The following is a 17526-nucleotide window of genomic DNA, read 5'->3' as shown; positions in this document are numbered from 1 at the left end:
CCCACATGCCTGTCAGCCTTCCATCTGTGCACAAACTTATCTTGTGCCCTCATTGTTCATGTGCGCGTTCGTGTGTGTTGGAGGAGGGGCTCTGTAAGGAAGTGGCAGATTTTCTCCGGTCGTGTATTTTCAAATTCTAGCGATCTCGCGCCGGTTTCTAAAACTTACATACCCTACCTTTAAACTAGAATATCCCCAACTCTGCGCCTACATTACCCACAATGCAAGTTGACTGTTGACTTAAAGAAACAGGTGACAAGTAGGAGGGAGGAGCATGTTAGGAAACTGCATGTGTAGTCATGTGACCATAAATCCAGGAAGCAGCAATCAAGTTTTCTTTACAAACAAACATTTGTTGCTGTCAAAATACAATTTAAGTGTGTCTTATCATTTTACAGTAATCAGATTACAAGGACAGTTTACAGAATCAATCAATCAATCAATGTTTATTTATATAGCCCAATATCACAAATGTTACATTTGTCTCAGTGGTCTTGACAATACGCCAGCCTCTGTCCTTACACCCTCACATCGTACAAGGAAACACTTCCAGAGAAAACCCCACAGTTTAAAGGGGAACATGGGAGAAACCTCAGGGAGAGCAACAGAGGAGGGATCCCTCTCCCAGGACGGACAGACGTGCAATAGATTCCGTGTGTAAATTGAAAAGATAATACATTTGCAACATAGGTAGTCCAAATGTTTGGAAATGCATGTGTCTATAATAAGAAGATGAATCCACGAGGATGTCAACAATCCTGTGGGAGCCATCAGGGAAGTAGTATGGTGAGAGTCAGGCAGGACCACAGAGACAGGTTCAGCCATGACTCGAAATCCAGGACTCAGATCCAGAACTCAGGATAGAGGATCCAGGACTCAGGACCACAGCAACAGGATCAGCCACGACTCACGATCCCGGCGTAGATAGACACCAAAAAGAAATTTGGGGAAGCTGGGTGTTACGTTCCCTATTGGGCTAGGGGAGCCAAAGGGGAAATAACACGACCAGAGTGGTATTGGTAATAATTAGTGGTTTTATTACACCAAGAGAGAATTTTAACAAGGAAGTTTATAAACACAACAAAACCCTCCCGTTACACGGGGTACAAATGGTGACTCAAGAAGCTGCACACACACACAGTTGTAGCTGGTCTACAGGTGCTACTCACCTGGGTCTAAGCTAATACTTGTTAAACAGATCACAACAGCTGGTCAACAGGTGCTACTCACCTGGGTCTAAGCTAATACGGGTTAAACAGATCACAACATTACACAATACGAAGCTACAACACTCTACTTGCACTCGGCTAAGTATCTGCGGATTACAGGGGGAGCTAACAGTATAACACACACAAGAAGTATTGCAATGCTAGAGGCGTCTGTCTCCCAACACAGAGCCTCCCGAATGATCTCCGTTCCCAGCCTTTGTACTCCTCCACCCCCCGGGGAATGTGCCGGAAAGGGCGGGGATTGGATAACGTCTCATCCAATCACCTCTTCGGATGCAGCGAGGGTGGGACGTCTGCGGCTGTAACACCCCCTCCCTTAAGACAAAACCCCACAGGGTTTTTGATGAACCATACCCCACAACATAACGAACACAGAACACATCACTACAGTCTGGACAGAGCATCTGCAAACACGTTCTCTGAACCCTTTTTGTGTCGGATCTGCAGGTTGTAGTCTTGGACGATCAGAGCCCACCGCATGAGACGCTGGTTGGGATTGTACATGCGGGACAAAAAGACAATGGGATTATGGTCGGTAAATACTGCAACTGGCAAAGAACTGGATCCGACATAAACTTCAAAGTGCTGGAGAGCTAACAACAAAGCAAGGGTCTCCTTTTCAATGGTAGAGTACCGGACCTGATGTTTGTTGAACTTACGGGAGAAGTAACAGACAGGATGATCCACTCCATCCACATCCTCCTGCAGTAACACAGCACCGGCCCCCACTGCACTGGCATCCACCTCTAGTGTAAAGGGCTTAGCCAGATCGGGAGCAGCGAGCACAGGAGCGTGACTTAAGAGTGTTTTTACGCATTCAAATGCATATTGGCACTCAGGGGTCCAAACGTAGTCCGCCTTGGGACTTATCAAATTAGTTAGCGGTTGGGCTACAGTGGAAAAGTTGCGACAGAAACTGCGGTAGTAGCCTGCCATGCCGAGGAAACGGCGGAGGTCACTCCTGGTGCCGGGCACCGCACATTCAGTCACCGCAGCAACCTTAGCTTCCACTGGTCGGACTTGGCCTTGCCCAACCTGCTTCCCTAAGTAGGTGACAGTAGCTTTCCCAAACTCACACTTGGCCAGATTCAAAGTAAGAGATGCTTGTGCGAGGCGGGTGAATACCTGACCCAATATCTGCATCTGCATCTCCCAGGTGGGAGTGTACACAATGAGATCATCTAAATACGCATTACCAGGCCTGGAATTTCGTCATTTTAGGGGCAAGGCCACTTGGCCTTTTGAGTTGTCAATTTTTTAAGGGCACAAAGGCCAAAAGCCAGGGCACCAAGGCCATAAATTAAAACAATGATTTAACATACGATATGAAGTGACTACGATTGTATATGCATTTACAATACTTTTATATATATTTATTAAGCATTCAATGGACACCAAATTGCAATTAAACAAATTCTTTATTAAAACTACCAAGGATTCTTATAGCACAGACATGTTTGGCTCACTGTGAGACTGTGGTAGTGGGCCTACGTCAAGGTGCGTCCTTATTCTGAGTCACTTGGAGATGATGACGAGTCAGGGAGATTTTGACTTTTGGGGTTCCTTTGACCATAGGGATGAATATTGGGACTCCTTTTGTTGATGCCAGCTGCCCACCATCTTGCCACAGCTTCATCACTTTGATATTCAGCAGGAGCACAACCCTGGGATTTGATGAGGAGTAGATCTTCAATTGTTGAAGTGTGCAGGCTTAAACGCCAATCGCCCTGCATTCTCTTCATTACTGAGAACTGCCGTTCAACTTGAGAGGTAGAGACAGGAAAAACTAGGACTATTTGTATTAGGTGCAGCAGATTGGGGTACATTCTTCACTTCTCCAACAAGAATCTGGACCATAATGGGAGGAAAGTTTCCCTACTATGGTGACGCACAATGTCGTATGTAGACAGTTCAGGCATGCCACAAGACATGTGAATGGGTATTTTGATCGCGTTTTGAAAATTGGGCGATATAAACGAGCAGCAAACTTTGAACTTCCGTCTGCGATCGCCGGTAGTCAAATAAGTCTGCACAGAGGTCTTTGACAGCTAACAACACAGCGCTAACTGCCTAGCACTAGATAATAATAAAAAAAGAACACAACTGCAACATAACTCAGGGTTCTTACACCTTTTCCAAAGTCAAATTCAAGCACTTTTCAAGCATTTTCAAGGTGCATTTTCAAGCTTTTCAAGCAGCCTACAGCTGTTGTAAATTACATATTTATATGCACATATTTATACTCAAATGATTATTTCCCTACCTCACATTAAATCCGATGTTCTTTATGCTATAAACAACCAAATGTGTGTTTCGTAATAGCATTCTACATAAGGATGACAAATTAAAGATAAGAAAACCAAGTTTAATATTGTAAAATGAGTGACCCATATCATATATAGTAGACTGGGCATCCCATATAACCTGGCTGAGCCAATATAAAACAATCAGCCAACTAACTTTTCAATAAATTCTTCATTAACATTTTTAACATTTTTGAGGTCCTTTTAGGGTGGCAGTAAACATACGGCTCTCCAAGGTTAGGACAAAACCATTGAAACACAAAGCTGATATAAAAAAAAGCGTGTGCAGAGATCCTCTTTCTGTGTAAGGGTTTTGGAGGTTTCCAGGGAATTTTTTGCAGAATATGAAACTTTTATTGCCAAAATCTCCCGATAAATACATGTTTGAAGCTTGTAAAGGGAAGATGACAGCTCTCCCTCGCACTAATGCTTTTACGTAGCGATGCTCCCCCCTCCCTCCCGCTGACATTATGAATGTATGGCGTATAGCAGGGGTCGGCAACCTTTTTGATATGAAGTGCCATTTTAAAAATGTTATCAGCGTGCCAACGATCGATAATTATCAACGGGGGGGGGGGGGGGGGGGGGTTGAGGAGCTTGACGCTCGTCAACTATCAGCTGGAGGGCGGGGGAGCCTCGCTGCGGAAGCAGTGTGTGGACCTGTCAGCGCAACTTACATGATGCCGAATTTAACAAACACATTTAAATAGTTGGTTTAAACGGCATAATAATAAGGACGATCGTCCGTTCTGTGATTCTCCAGAGCACAAATGTTATGATATTAGGGTCATGCAGAGTGAGATGAGATCGCTGTCCCTTTAAGAGAGAGAGAGAGGGGTGCGGCTTGTGCATGTGTGTTTGTGAATGGTAGAGCGACAGTGAGGGAACGTGTATATGTTTCTGGAAGTGAAACGGGAAAGCAGAAAAACAGAGGTCTGTGATGTATTTTGTGAAACAGAAGAACAGCTAAATAAATGCAACGTCCTCCCAAGAAGAGCTCGCCTCTCTCCAGTCATTTAAGCTAAAGTGGGTTATTGAACCTGAAGCTTGTTGCTTCTGCCCTCCTCGACTACGGTCTGGGAGCCGACAGGAAAGTTCAACACACAGATGGCCAGTCCGCCCCTTTGTAGCATATTATTTCGATGAGAGATGAGCAGATCGCCACTGGGCTTTCAACTAAATACACAGCCACGCAAAAACTACGGCATTTGTACAGCTCCTTATGGTTACTGCAATTAGTGAAGTGCTTTCCTCCGTGGTAAAACGATCAGCACTGCACCACGGAGGAAAGCGGCAGAAAGTCAACTGGAGATAAAGAGAGCGGGGCTGCGTTGCGTGCATGGCTTCCTTCTGCAGGTAACGGGGAGACGAGCTCTGGCGGCGGTCTCGCTTTCAGGATCCGAAAATTAATTTAAATATTTTGCACACTTATTCCACTTATTCCTAGTGTGCCACTGGTTATGCCAATGCTGGCACGCGTGCCAGGGGTTGCCGACCCCTGGCGTATAGTAATCATAGATAACACGGCAGGGTCCGTTACAGTTTGTTTTCATCTGATTTCAAATAAACAAAGTCTTGGCTTTCAGAATATTAAACTTGTTTCGGCAAATTCAGATGATAAATACAACTTTGAAGCTTGTAACGGCATAATTACAAGCGGAGAACGGAGTAACTTTACGTCAAAGCAGGCATAACAACAGCCGGTGTTTCTCGTGAGTGTTTTCCCCGGGAAACTAAAACAATACACACAAATGCAAAAATACACAAACACACAAACACACACTCGCGAGCTTCCCCCAGACCATTAATACAAACTAAAATATGTTTCCTCCGTTAGAAAGCTAGGAATATCCTCTTTCCAACAGTGTATAACTCAAAATGTGTCTTCGGGTCAATGTGACTGATTTCGATGGAGCAAGTTTAGGCACTAAAAATACTACCAGTAGAAATACATTGCTTTTATGTGCTTCATCCTCTGAAAACCACAGGATGGCGACTGTCGCACATACTGACATAGGTACGCTCCTTTTTATTATTGTCACCTGCATAAGCAATAATCCACATCGAGTTCGCTAACGTTACTAGCTTAAACAAACGTAACATGCAACGTTAGCCTAATCCAAAATGCTCTACTACGGCTTACCTTTCATATTGCTCGTCAGCGCAGACTCTCCCATCTCGAATAATTGAAATTCTTTGTGGCAAACTGTGCAGAAGGCGAATCGTTGGGTTGATCCTCGTTTTAGCCACAGCTTGTATTTCTTTTCGGATAGCCAACGCTCGTTAAAACAGCAACCTCCTGGCATACTGTCATTCTCTCATTAGAATGCCCAGCTCACACAAATAAAACACTTGCAGGTCGCGCGCATAGCGCGGGGAGGCCGGAGCGGAGCTGTTTTTATGTAGAAGCGAAGCAACTAAGCGCGCTCCGACTTCTTTATTTTCTTTTAATCTAAAAAGCGAACTATTCAGTCAGACAGCAATTTATTGTAAAAGTAAAGCATTTACAATTTCAAGCACTTTATCTCAAATCCAAGCACCATTCCCAAAATCCAAGCACTTTTCAAGTCATGAAAACACCTCGTAAAAATTCAAGCATTTTCAAGGATTTCAAGCACCCGTACGAGCCCTGATAACTTATCCAAGTAGTAACAAAAACACTTCAAAATATTATAATTATGCATTACCATACGAGCAAGAAATAGTAATGTTATCCATAAAATTACACTTAAAGCTGGACAAATGAAAAACTTAACGGCAAACAGGATCATCACAAAACCTTACCTCACCTCAGCCTTTTCTTGAGCGGAGAATCAGCTAGCTTGGTCCTAGACCGTCCTACGCACACGGACGCGTGAGGGGGTGGGCGGAGATAGGTCCTAGACTGATGTCAACTGTCATCATAGACCGTTCGAGCGGTGCATTCCAGGCTCAAATCAAGCGCACCGCTGATTTTTTTTTCCTCCTTCAAAATATGCTGGTGTTGAAGCCGTGTCAGAAAAGAGGCAGACTTCTAAACCACAAAACTTAGTCAGAGAGGGCATCAAGGCCACTGTGGCCTTATGGCAGATATCATTTTTAAGGGCACAAGGCCAAAGTGGGAGGCCATGGCCCTCGTGGCCCTCGTGAAATTCCTGCCCTGCGCATTACAGTTATTTATTCCTGATAATACAGTATTCACCAGTCTCTGAAAGGTGGCAGGAGCGTTACACATACCAAAAGCCATGACGGTGTACTGTAGGAAACAGTCAGGCGTAGCGAAGGCGGAGATTTTCGACGCACGGTCTGTTAAAGGTACCTGCCAATAACCTTTAAGCAAATCCAATTTACTGACGTATTTGGCGGAACCTAAATTGTCGATGCAGTCCTCCATTCTCGGCAATGGAGAGCCATCGGGCACCGTAACAGCGTTCACTTTACGGTAGTCCTTGATAAAGCGCGGAGAACCGTCAGATTTAGCCTCTACTAGGCACGGGGAGCACCATGGACTAGAGCTCTGTGTAGCTAAGCCATTAGCTACCAGATATTCCGCCTCCTGTTTCATAAGGGCGCGCTTGGTCGGATTTGCACGGTACGGGTGCTGCTTAATCGGCCTCGCGCCTTTTACATCGATGTCATGCGTTATCACATTAGTTTGTGTCGGGACATCCTGAAAAAGGCACGAGAATTGAGCCACTAACTGGGTTATGTCATGCTGCTGCTCCGCCTGCAGATGACTTAACGTAGTGGGCAGCGTCTCTATCATCTCCGAGTTACATAACCGGGCACCCGGCTGGTGATGGGAACGCATCACCAAACCGTCATCAGATGGGCCGGAACTATCTGTAACAATTAATGCGGAAGCAGCTACTCTTTGATTACCCAACCCCCCAGACTGGCTGTCAGCAGCGATGCGCGAATGATAACGTTTCAACATGTTAACATGGCAAACGCGCGTTTTACGTCGTCTCTCCGGAGTGCAAATAACATAATCGGTGTCACTAAGACAGTCACGGATTTCGTACGGCCCGAGGAATTTAGCGGAGAGCGCAGCGCCAGGGATAGGCAATAATGCAAGAACCTTTTCCCCTATCTCAAAATGCCTAGGAACAGCGGCACGGTCATAATTACGCTTCATGACAGCCTGTGAAGCGGAGGGCGACTCTCTAGCGAGTGAATTTGCCCGGTGCAGGCGCTCACGAAACTGACTAACGTAATCCAATACGTTCTTATCTGGAGGAGTATCAGCCGAGAGAAACTCATCATGTAAGATTTTAAGGGGGCCGCGGGGCGTATGGCCGAAAACGAGTTCCGCGGGGCTGAATCCTAACGATTCCTGAACAGCTTCACGAGCTGCGAACAAGATGAAGGGAATTCCCTCATCCCAGTTTTTTTCCGTTTCCAAACAGTACTTCCGCAGCATGCTTTTTAGGGTCTGATGCCACCGTTCCAACGCACCCTGCGACTCTGGGTGATACACGCTGGACATAACATGTTTGGAGGACCTGTTTGAACAACTTGGATTTAAAATTTGTCCCTTGGTCACTCTGAATTACCCGCGGTATTCCAAATGTGGAAAATAATTTTGTCAACGCCTTAACTATAGCGGCGGAAGTAATACTACGCAGCGGAATAGCTTCAGGGAAACGAGTAGACGTACACATAATGGTGAGCAAATACTGTTGACCCGTTTTCGTACGCGGTAAAGGGCCAACACAATCTATCAACACCCGGTCAAAGGGCTCACCTATAGCCGGTATGGGATGTAACGGAGCTTGCGGAATTTTTTGGTTAGGCTTACCGACAACCTGGCACACATGACAGCAACGGCAAAAGCTAGAGACATCCTTCTTTAAACCTGGCCAAAAGAAATGTTTGAGAACGATCTGATAAGTTTTAGTCACGCCCAAGTGTCCCGACCATTTACTCTCATGCGCTACAGATGTTGACGGTAGGGCGCCGGCACAACTACCTGATGCGCTACACTCCAGTCAGCTTCAGCCGTAGCAGTGAGGGACCATTGGCGCACTAATATCTCCTTATCCAGCACATAAGCTACCTTCTCACCCCTTGCTTTGCTATTACTCACCACCTGCTCGAAACACTTCGCAAGCGTCGGATCAGCCCTCTGCGCAGCGAGTAAACGCTCTCGGGTTACCGGGAGTGTCGAACCGTCAACAACTGGGCTGGCAGGTTGCGCTGGCGCAGTGGCCACGGCAGGGGAAAGGGGAACCACAACTTCTGATCGTTTCTCCGGCAACTTGTCATCTGTAAACAGTGTCCCAAACATAGTATCATTTAGAGACACATCTGAGTCACTCTTACGTGCCTGCGCATGGGTGACAGCACAAATGGGGAAAATGTGGTCATTTGTTACCTCAGGCAGTACAGCCTGCGGAGAATCCAATATTTCAAGCGCAGGAGTTACCTTACCTCCTGCAATGTCATTTCCCATTAAGAAAACTATACCACGTATGCTGGGCATACAGCAACAGGGAAGAATCCAGTAATTAATCTAGATTGTACATGTACATTGTGTACGGGCCGGGGCACATAACCCATTTCAATGCCACATAATATTGATCCATACCCACACGCTGATTGGTCGGAGAATGGCAGGGCAGATGCAACAATCACCGACTGGGAACCTCCAGTGTCTCGTAGGATGCGGATGGGTCTCTGATCATCAGACTCACCTGTTAACGATATCAATCCCTCAAACACAAAAGGCTTAAAGCAGGGATCTATTTCTTCATCATGGTCGGAGGGAGGAATATTGGGTGACTCCGCATTAATTAACCCAATGCCTTTCGGCCGGGTCAGACTTGGTGGTTGCTCCTTACGTTTACGAATCATGCAGTTAGCAATAACATGTCCAAACTGATGACAATAGTGGCACTCCCTCCCCTCTCTTGTTACCCTATACACATTCCCCAGCTCAGAGGGTGCAGCAGACGCGCTGGGTGCCCTCTCAGTAGCGACAGGGGAAAACAGTTTTATGCATCAACACATATTCGTCAGCCAGTACAGCAGCTGCGGAGAGCGACTGTACTCTCTGTTCATTTATGTATCCCACAATGCGGTCAGGCAACCCCCTTTTAAATTCTTCCATGAGAATTAATTCTTTCAGAACAGAGTACTCTGCAGCGTTACACGAGTCAATCCACTTCGTAAATAACATCCCTTTTTCCCTGGCAAACTCAACATGGGTTTGATTAGAACCCTTTCTATGGTTCCTGAACTTCTGCCGGTAGGCTTCGGGAACTAGCTTGTACACCCTAAGTATGGCACGCTTCACCAGGTCGTAACTTAAGCTGTCCTCTAACGAAAGAGCAGAAACTGCCTCTTGAGCTCTCCCGTGAAGCCTACACTGCACTAACAGCGCCCAGGCTTCAGCCGGCCACTGTAGTGCCACTGCAAGGTGTTCAAACGCACAAAAATACGCATCCACTTCAGTCTCGAGGAAAACCGGCACTAATGCTACATTTTTCCCTACATTGAAGGCAGGTGGATGAGAAGGAAGTGGAAAGCTTTCTCTAGGATTGCAAATAACACCAGATGCGCGCAGTTCGGAGTCTAGCTCCATCTGCCGTGTCCGGACTTCCTTATCTGCTTCGATTCTTTTCATTTCCTTATCGGCTTCGATTTTCTTTACCTCCAACTGAAACTGATACTGCCTGTCTTGCTCCCTGTCTTTTGCTTCTAACTGAAGTCGGGCGAGGCGGACTTTAAGTTTATTCCCTTCCCGGGAATCTGTACTACCAACCGGAGAGGGTGGACATTTACGAGGCGGCCTGAGCAGTGCTTCACACGGCTCGCCCCCCTCGCTGCCATCACTCTTTTCTTGGCTAAATGTAAACTCCGCCGCCTGCCTCTGATTTAACGGGTCTTCAGTTAAGGCGTTAGACCCTGGGAACTCAGCGGGCACAGCCAGTACTAGTAATTCCCTTCTCACCATCTCATCCCCCACCAATGCCTTCAATTCTTCCTTTAACATCTGCCGACTCACCACAAGACTGAAGTGCTGCGCTATTTCTATCAAGTCGTCCTTTTTACACCGGTCCAGCTCCTCATAGGACGGCCAAACTAAGAACGACTCTAAGGCGAAGGCCGCCATTCTCGGGTGTACTGCCCACCCGTATTTACAAAAGTGTTTGTTGCTATAACAAAACCACCTATAACCCCAGGGATTCTCTTCAAAGTATCCCGGACGAGCCCCCACGTGTTACGTTCCCTATTGGGCTAGGGGAGCCAAAGGGGAAATAACACGACCAGAGTGGTATTGGTAATAATTATAAGTGGTTTTATTACACCAAGAGAGAATTTTAACAAGGAAGTTTATAAACACAACAAAACCCTCCCGTTACACGGGGTACAAATGGTGACTCAAGAAGCTGCACACACACACATTTGTAGCTGGTCTACAGGTGCTACTCACCTGGGTCTAAGCTAATACTTGTTAAACAGATCACAACAGCTGGTCAACAGGTGCTACTCACCTGGGTCTAAGCTAATATGGGTTAAACAGATCACAACATTACACAATACGAAGCTACAACACTCTACTTGCACTCGGCTAAGTATCTGCGGATTACAGGGGGAGCTAACAGTATAACACACACAAGAAGTATCGCAATGCTAGAGGCGTCTGTCTCCCAACACAGAGCCTCCCGAATGATCTCCGTTCCCAGCCTTTGTACTCCTCCCCCCCCCGGGGAATGTGCCGAAAAGGGCGGGGATTGGATAACGTCTCATCCAATCACCTCTTCGGATGCAGCGAGGGCGGGACGTCTGCGGCTGTAACACTGGGTTATTCGGAACATGAGAGTACACAGGTACAGACAGAAGGAAGAAGTATGGTGTCCCCCGACAAACTAAGCCTATAGCAGCTAAACTAACATGTATGCACTCCCCTAGGATAGGTTGAGGGAAATGGGTAGCAAGTAAGAAGTAAGGAACAGAGCTGGAGACGTACAACGTGTCTACGTACATGCAATCCCTTAGGATAGGGTGAGGGAAAAGAGTAGTAACTAAGATGTATGCGCCACATCTATACCATGAGCGCATTGCTCCTAAAAAGTTTTTGGGCACTGACACCAATCAACAGTTGTGCGTCGACTCGGCAGGAATCAAGGCACGTATATGCCTCTCCCTCCTTCCACCGTCGACTCTACACATACCACCAAATTACATACCATCAGTAAGGAAAAAGAGTAAGAACTCAAATTTATAGGTGCAACAGATATGTTCACTCACTTCATAACCAAAATATCAATTTCAATGAACTGATCACAATAAGAACAAAATATTTACTTACAAATTTACCCAATGAAACATTTATAAATATAAATATGGACTTTGAAAACACACACACACAAATGTTTTAACCTTCATCATTTTCATTCATAATCTTGAACAAAATGTTTAAAAACAAATTCAAAGAGCAGTTAAACATTAAATTCAATCAGCTATACCAAATGTAAACGATGCGTATAAAGGCTGAATAATTGATATTAGATGTGTCAGAAGTTCTTTAAGTCTCATTATTATGAGAATCACGTTCCTCTCTTCTTCAGAGTCACAATGTGAATGCAGGTCAGTGGATGGCGTAGTTGAACTGGTTGGAGAACTTGTCATGTTTCCTGCTGTCAGCTTTACTCATCACCTCCGCTACTCTGCGCATGGCGCTCCTGCAAGGGGGGGGAGGGGGGACAGGAAGTGGTGGATTCAGAACATGTTTGATTTAACATGAATGGAAAATCATTCTGAAATATGCATAAAGCTGAAGACCCACTGAAACATTGTAAACCTATCAGATCGTTCAGAAACAGGAAGTGACGTACTTGTTGAGGACTTTCTTCTCCAGCCTGGAGCGGGACGTATTGGCGCTCTGCTTCAGGTCGCTGAGGTTCGGGTATTTCTTCTTCTTCCCTTTCCTTTTTTTCCCCAGCCTGTCAGAGCCCAGGTCTTCTCCTGTGGCCGCCTCGATGTCCCGCATCAGATCTGCATCCTTCCAGTCTGCAACAGAGAGGAGTCATCAGCAGGGTGAAGAGAGGAGGACATCTCCATATTTCATACATGGCATCAACACATTGTACAGGGTTGTCAGGATGTGCAGGAGTCACCCTTCAGGGTCCTGTTCCCCTTATCTGGGTTATTTTCCCGATAAGGACCACTGCACATTATCCCCCTTATTACACGGTTACCTACAGGCAAATCAATAATTTAACATAAAATGTTGAACATGGTTTTATTAAACAACATTCAAAAACTTAAAATGACGGCAGCAAGGATCGAGGTTTTATGTAACTGTCCAAGTCTGTTCACATTTTGTTTTTTTTCTTCCATGAACCAGTCTTTAAACACTGCCAGAGCCCAACCCGTGATCCCTTTAGTGATGACTTCCTGTCTCTCTTTTTCAGCCCTGGGGACAGTTTAGGCATCAGGAATCCAAACGTGCATGCCTCCACAAATTGAAAAAATAAATATTCAAAAAGCATGGAGGATAACAAATGTGTTTTTGGCCACAGCTGTTGTTAAATTGCCCGGGCTTCTTTCAGCGGACAGTCCATTCATCAGAGCATCTATAGCAACAGTCTGCTGAATGTAAAAATGGACAAATCAGAATTGAGTATTAATTAAACCACTGTCTAAGAAACTTAGCCATGTACCGAAAAAAGCTTAAGTTTGGCCATCTTTATGCTAAGTGTTGCATCAGTTCTATTCATACAGATCTCAGATCAGACTTTATATGTTGAAGAAGAAGCGACCTGCCTCCAGTCTGCCCCCCCACTGAAAGTTGAACAAAGTCGGTAATGAAGTCATTAGAGCTGATAAGAGAAGCCGTGCTGCACTCTCCTCTCACTGAGCAGTAAACAGTGTCGGCCCGGCCCATTTGGATCCAATTGTGGTGTTAATGAAAAGTGTAATGTCATAATTCTGCCTGATAAAGTAACACAGAGTAATGACCGGCTAAACGAACAGACACTTCTGCTTAATGACGGACTGCGGGGGAATTAGAGATAAACCTGCAGTAATGCAAAGTAATTACACTGTGATTGTGATGGGATCCACTCTGTCAAAACACTGATCCCCCGCTCTGTGTGTGTGTGTGTGTGGGGGGGGGTTATTAATCAGCCGGTCTGACCCTGGGTCTGACTGGACCTTCAACTATTCCTCATCACACACACACACACACACACACACACACACACACACACACACACACACACACACACACACACACACACACACACACACACACACACACACACACACACACACACACACACACACACACACACACACACACACACACACACACACACACACACACACACACACACACACACACACAGAGGAGCAGTAATTGAAAAGCAGCTGGTGTATTTAGGAGTCATTACTGATAAAAGGGGAGCAGCTGCATATTTACATTGTGTGTGTGTGTGTGTGTGTCCTCTATCACTTTGTTGTTGTGATGTTAGAGGAGTTTGAGAATAGAAGAAAATAACTGAATAAAGATAATGAAGAGTAGCAAACAAGAAGAAGCATTTCCTGCAGAAAATGTGCGAATGCTGTAAACTGTGAACATTTGTGGCTGATTTTAGCTACAGAAACCAAGTAAGTGTTGCTGAAATTAGCGGAGAAATGCAGAAAAGTGAAATGCACATAGGTGCGCCGCATTTGCGGCTCAGTTGAGGCCTCCTCCGCAAGATGAGGCCCCCTCCGCGAGGTGAGGCCCCCTTCGCGAGGTGTGATCGGCCTGTAGGGAGGGACGGCCCCATTTCCACCCTGTAGTGTTGTGTTGGATAGCACAGGACTGCTTTGTTGAAGACTTCAAAGTGAAATGTTAAACTGGAAGGGTAGGACAATTATTGAAGAAGCTTAATATTTAAAAGAAAAGGTTTAAAAAGGGTATAAACAACAAAATGTATAGCCTTGATGTCCTGAAATAGCTGAATAATATAATAGTTGAATGGTTTCTGCAGTTGAAAATAGGCTGAAGGAGTTAGATATTAAATGTAAGTAATAGTGAATGAATGTGTATTAAGATGAGAAAAGAAAGTAAAAACGCTTTGAAAAGCATCAGAATATTTTAACTGCAAACTTTTGAACTAACTTGATGGCGAGCGATCTGTCGCCATGGCAACGGCATTTGAAGAAATCACAAAACTGTCCCGTAGATGTCTTCACGGCTGGACTGTTAGCACACATGTGAAGTTTTTAAAAAAAGAGCTGACTATTTCAAAAAGTATAACGTTTCCCATCATGTGCTGAAAAGGCTGAATAGTTTGATATTTGAATGGTTTCTGTAGCTGAAGGAATGCTGAAGTTATTGAGAGCCAAAGTATTGGTTGAAATAATAATAAGAAGAAGAAGATCAAAGATTTGAAGAACTATTTTCAGTGCGCATTCGCACTAAAAATAGCGGAAGACAGAATAGAGACTAAGAAAACTTAAAGACAGAAAATAAATCAGAGATGTTGAGAGCCTGAGAGTGATCAGAGCTGCAGCAGGGCTCTGTGCTCTGTCATCACCTCTCTGTGTGTGTGTGTGTGTGTGTGTGTGTGTGTGTGTGTGTGCTTGCGTGCGTGCGTGCGTGCGTGCTTGCGTGCGTGTCCCATTTAGAACCAGGAGGAAGTTCTGGAGAAGTCGCACTTGCAAATGATTTTTCCTTTGTCAGTGTAAACAGAGCACAGCAGCAGTCCACCATGGCTGTTCTGTGGAGGAATATTCACGCTTGTGTTGCAGCGAGGTCAATGATCAGGTCATACATGGCTCTGGTTGGTGGGAAAGCAAACTGTAACCCCACGTCTAGTTCATAGTGGTATTGTATATAACTAGCTGTCAATCACAATAAGTGATTTGTTTACTGTGTTTTTAATTCCCATGTCCGATAGAAAGAGGAAAGGAATGTTAATAATAGTATTGCTTTTTTTAAAATTATTTGGTCTGTTGGTTGATACAATTGTGCACCAACATCATCAGACCAAAATAACCTCCGGAGAAAATGATGATAGCTTAAACCACTCCAGTTCTTCACGTGTTGTCACTTTTAAGGTGTCTTTTGGCTTAATGATATTAAAACCAGCTGTGATGAACCTATTATTAAATCAATAATCATAGTCCACTAATTTAAAGTATGTGATTATGAAATGGGTCATTACACATATTGAGTACTTTTACTTTTGGTACTGAGGAATAACTTGATGCTAAAACTTTTGTACTTTCACTTAAGCAATATTTTCCTTTCTGGTAATACAGTATTTGTACTGTTTAGTGTTGATTGTAGAAAAGATCTTCTACTTCTTCTCCCTGTGGTGTGAGGAACATTTTGTGAACAATGTGCAGGGATGTGTGCTCCTTACCCGGGCGTTCCTCCCACCTCTTCCTCTCCTCCTTCTCCTCCCTCAGCCGGTCCTCCAGTCTGCAGGGTCTCCCTTCCTGGTCCCGAGGGACGATGCCTCCATGGAAAGGACACTGGAGGACAGAGGGACAGCTCACACACACTCCGATACATCTCTCAATGAAACAAGTGGTCTGTGGGGCTGGTTTGTTTGCTCAAAACTGACCTCAGCCCAGTAGGAGCCACAACAAGACATCATCGCTTAGTCGCTCTAACGCCAGCAGAGATATCCCTCATAATAAGGACAATGTTGGATTGCATTTGTGCTCATGTTGCTGTTAAACTCACGAAGCCAGATTGAGATTCAGAAACGACTTCTCCAACTTTATACTTTTCTCCAGAGTGACGTCGCTAACGGTATGCTACTATGGTTTAGCATTTTCTGACCACGGCGTTTGGCCTTAACTGAAAAAGTTTTGCACATAGCACTGTACATCAACGAATGTATAAAGTTTCTACATGGATGATGTTAGCCTGGCCAACAAAGCCAGTTGGACTCATCAATATCAAGATGTAGACCCAATAAACTAAATGTGTATTGCATTACATTTGTGTGTGTTTAAAAGAACAACTAAATAATTACTCTCCATAAATGCTTTGAATTAAGAGGTCCTTGTGGCTAACACAATATCAGAAACAGGTTGTGGTTTAAAGTATGTTGAATCATAAATAATAAGTCACACATATGCCTGGTTAATGTTGCGTGGCGTGTCAATACCATATATGTGTGTGGGGGCGTTTTAGCCAATGTGCGAACTCTGCGCTACTGATTCTTCAACAACGTTCTAGGCTCTCCTTGGCCTCCTGTTGTTCCCCTCAAGCTTCTGACCAACAGCAAGTGCTTCTCTGTTATTGGAGCGCGCCAGGATTATAAATGCCGCAGTTGGACCAGTTTTTGGGGCCCAGAGCCGGCACTGATGCAGTGGAAACACAAAAAACTGGTTTGGAATCGGGGCCCGGCTCAAAACAGCCCTGGAAGCCGCTGGATGGAGAAGGACTACAATGAGAAAGGGGGGCAGTCTTTGTGTCCCGTACCTTGAGGCGGTCCTGTCTCTGGCACAGCTTCCCGGCCCCCAGAGGAGCTCTGCAGTGATGGCTGACCGGGGTGAAGCTCCCGGGGAAGGAGATGTATCTGCTGCGGCTCTCTGCCAGCAGTTCCTTGTTCTCCACCTCCTCGTCCACATCGATGGGAACCCAGAACTGATGCTGGGAGGCCGACCTGCACAGGGACCGCACAGCAGAGCATGACAAAGACTCTCCTGTTGCTGTATGGTATTATGAAAGTCATTATATGTTTTTTTTATTATATCTTATCTATTTTTTTACGTGTGGTCTGACAAAATAAATCATTTGGGAACACTTAGTAGTTAGGGTTGGATACTTTTAGTTGATTGTAAATATTTCTGTATGATAAATAAACTATTTAAAACTCTCGAAGTGTTAGTAAGATATACTTCGAATACTTTCTGTTTAGAATCTGGGCCCCTGTTCTCAAAGATTCAGAATTGAAATGTATTTAAATGAAATTTAATGTGTGTGTGTGTGTGTGTGTGTGTGTGTGTGTGTGTGTGTGTGTGTGTGTGTGTGTGTGTGTGTGTGTGTGTGTGTG

General features: G+C 45.0%; 2 protein-coding genes across 4 annotated transcripts in view; both read right to left on the bottom strand.

The window, feature by feature from the left end:
* Nucleotides 1-532: 532 nt before the first annotated feature.
* LOC307034504 (uncharacterized protein) lies at nucleotides 533-10720 on the bottom strand. The gene is made up of 2 exons (XM_079673330.1): nucleotides 8601-10720; nucleotides 533-1715 (listed from the first exon to the last, which is right to left on the bottom strand). Exon 1 carries the CDS (start codon nucleotides 10626-10628, stop codon nucleotides 9483-9485), a length of 1146 nt encoding a protein of 381 aa, XP_079529456.1. The 5' UTR covers nucleotides 10629-10720; the 3' UTR covers nucleotides 533-1715; nucleotides 8601-9482.
* A 77-nt stretch (nucleotides 10721-10797) lies between these two features.
* Nucleotides 10798-17526, bottom strand: part of uvssa (UV-stimulated scaffold protein A) — a 41513-nt gene continuing 34784 nt past the window's right edge. For all 3 annotated transcript variants that reach the window (XM_079673328.1, XM_079673327.1, XM_079673329.1), the window contains exons 12-15: nucleotides 16953-17136; nucleotides 15880-15991; nucleotides 12355-12529; nucleotides 10798-12201 (exon numbers count right to left, since the gene is read on the bottom strand). In XM_079673328.1, the coding sequence (XP_079529454.1) occupies nucleotides 12108-12201; nucleotides 12355-12529; nucleotides 15880-15991; nucleotides 16953-17136 (565 nt within the window). In that variant the 3' untranslated portion in view covers nucleotides 10798-12107. The remainder of the gene's footprint in view (nucleotides 12202-12354; nucleotides 12530-15879; nucleotides 15992-16952; nucleotides 17137-17526) is intronic.

This window comes from Notothenia rossii, assembly GCF_949606895.1.
Source record: "Notothenia rossii genome assembly, chromosome: 3".
Taxonomy (NCBI): domain Eukaryota; kingdom Metazoa; phylum Chordata; class Actinopteri; order Perciformes; family Nototheniidae; genus Notothenia; species Notothenia rossii.
Note: the sequence above shows the minus strand (reverse complement) of the source record. Positions and strands in the feature narration are given on the sequence as shown.

Excerpts from the sequence above, each read along its gene's own strand:
- LOC307034504 (XM_079673330.1), bottom strand. The coding sequence starts at position 10,628 with ATGGCGGCCTTCGCCTTAGAGTCGTTCTTAGTTTGGCCGTCCTATGAG.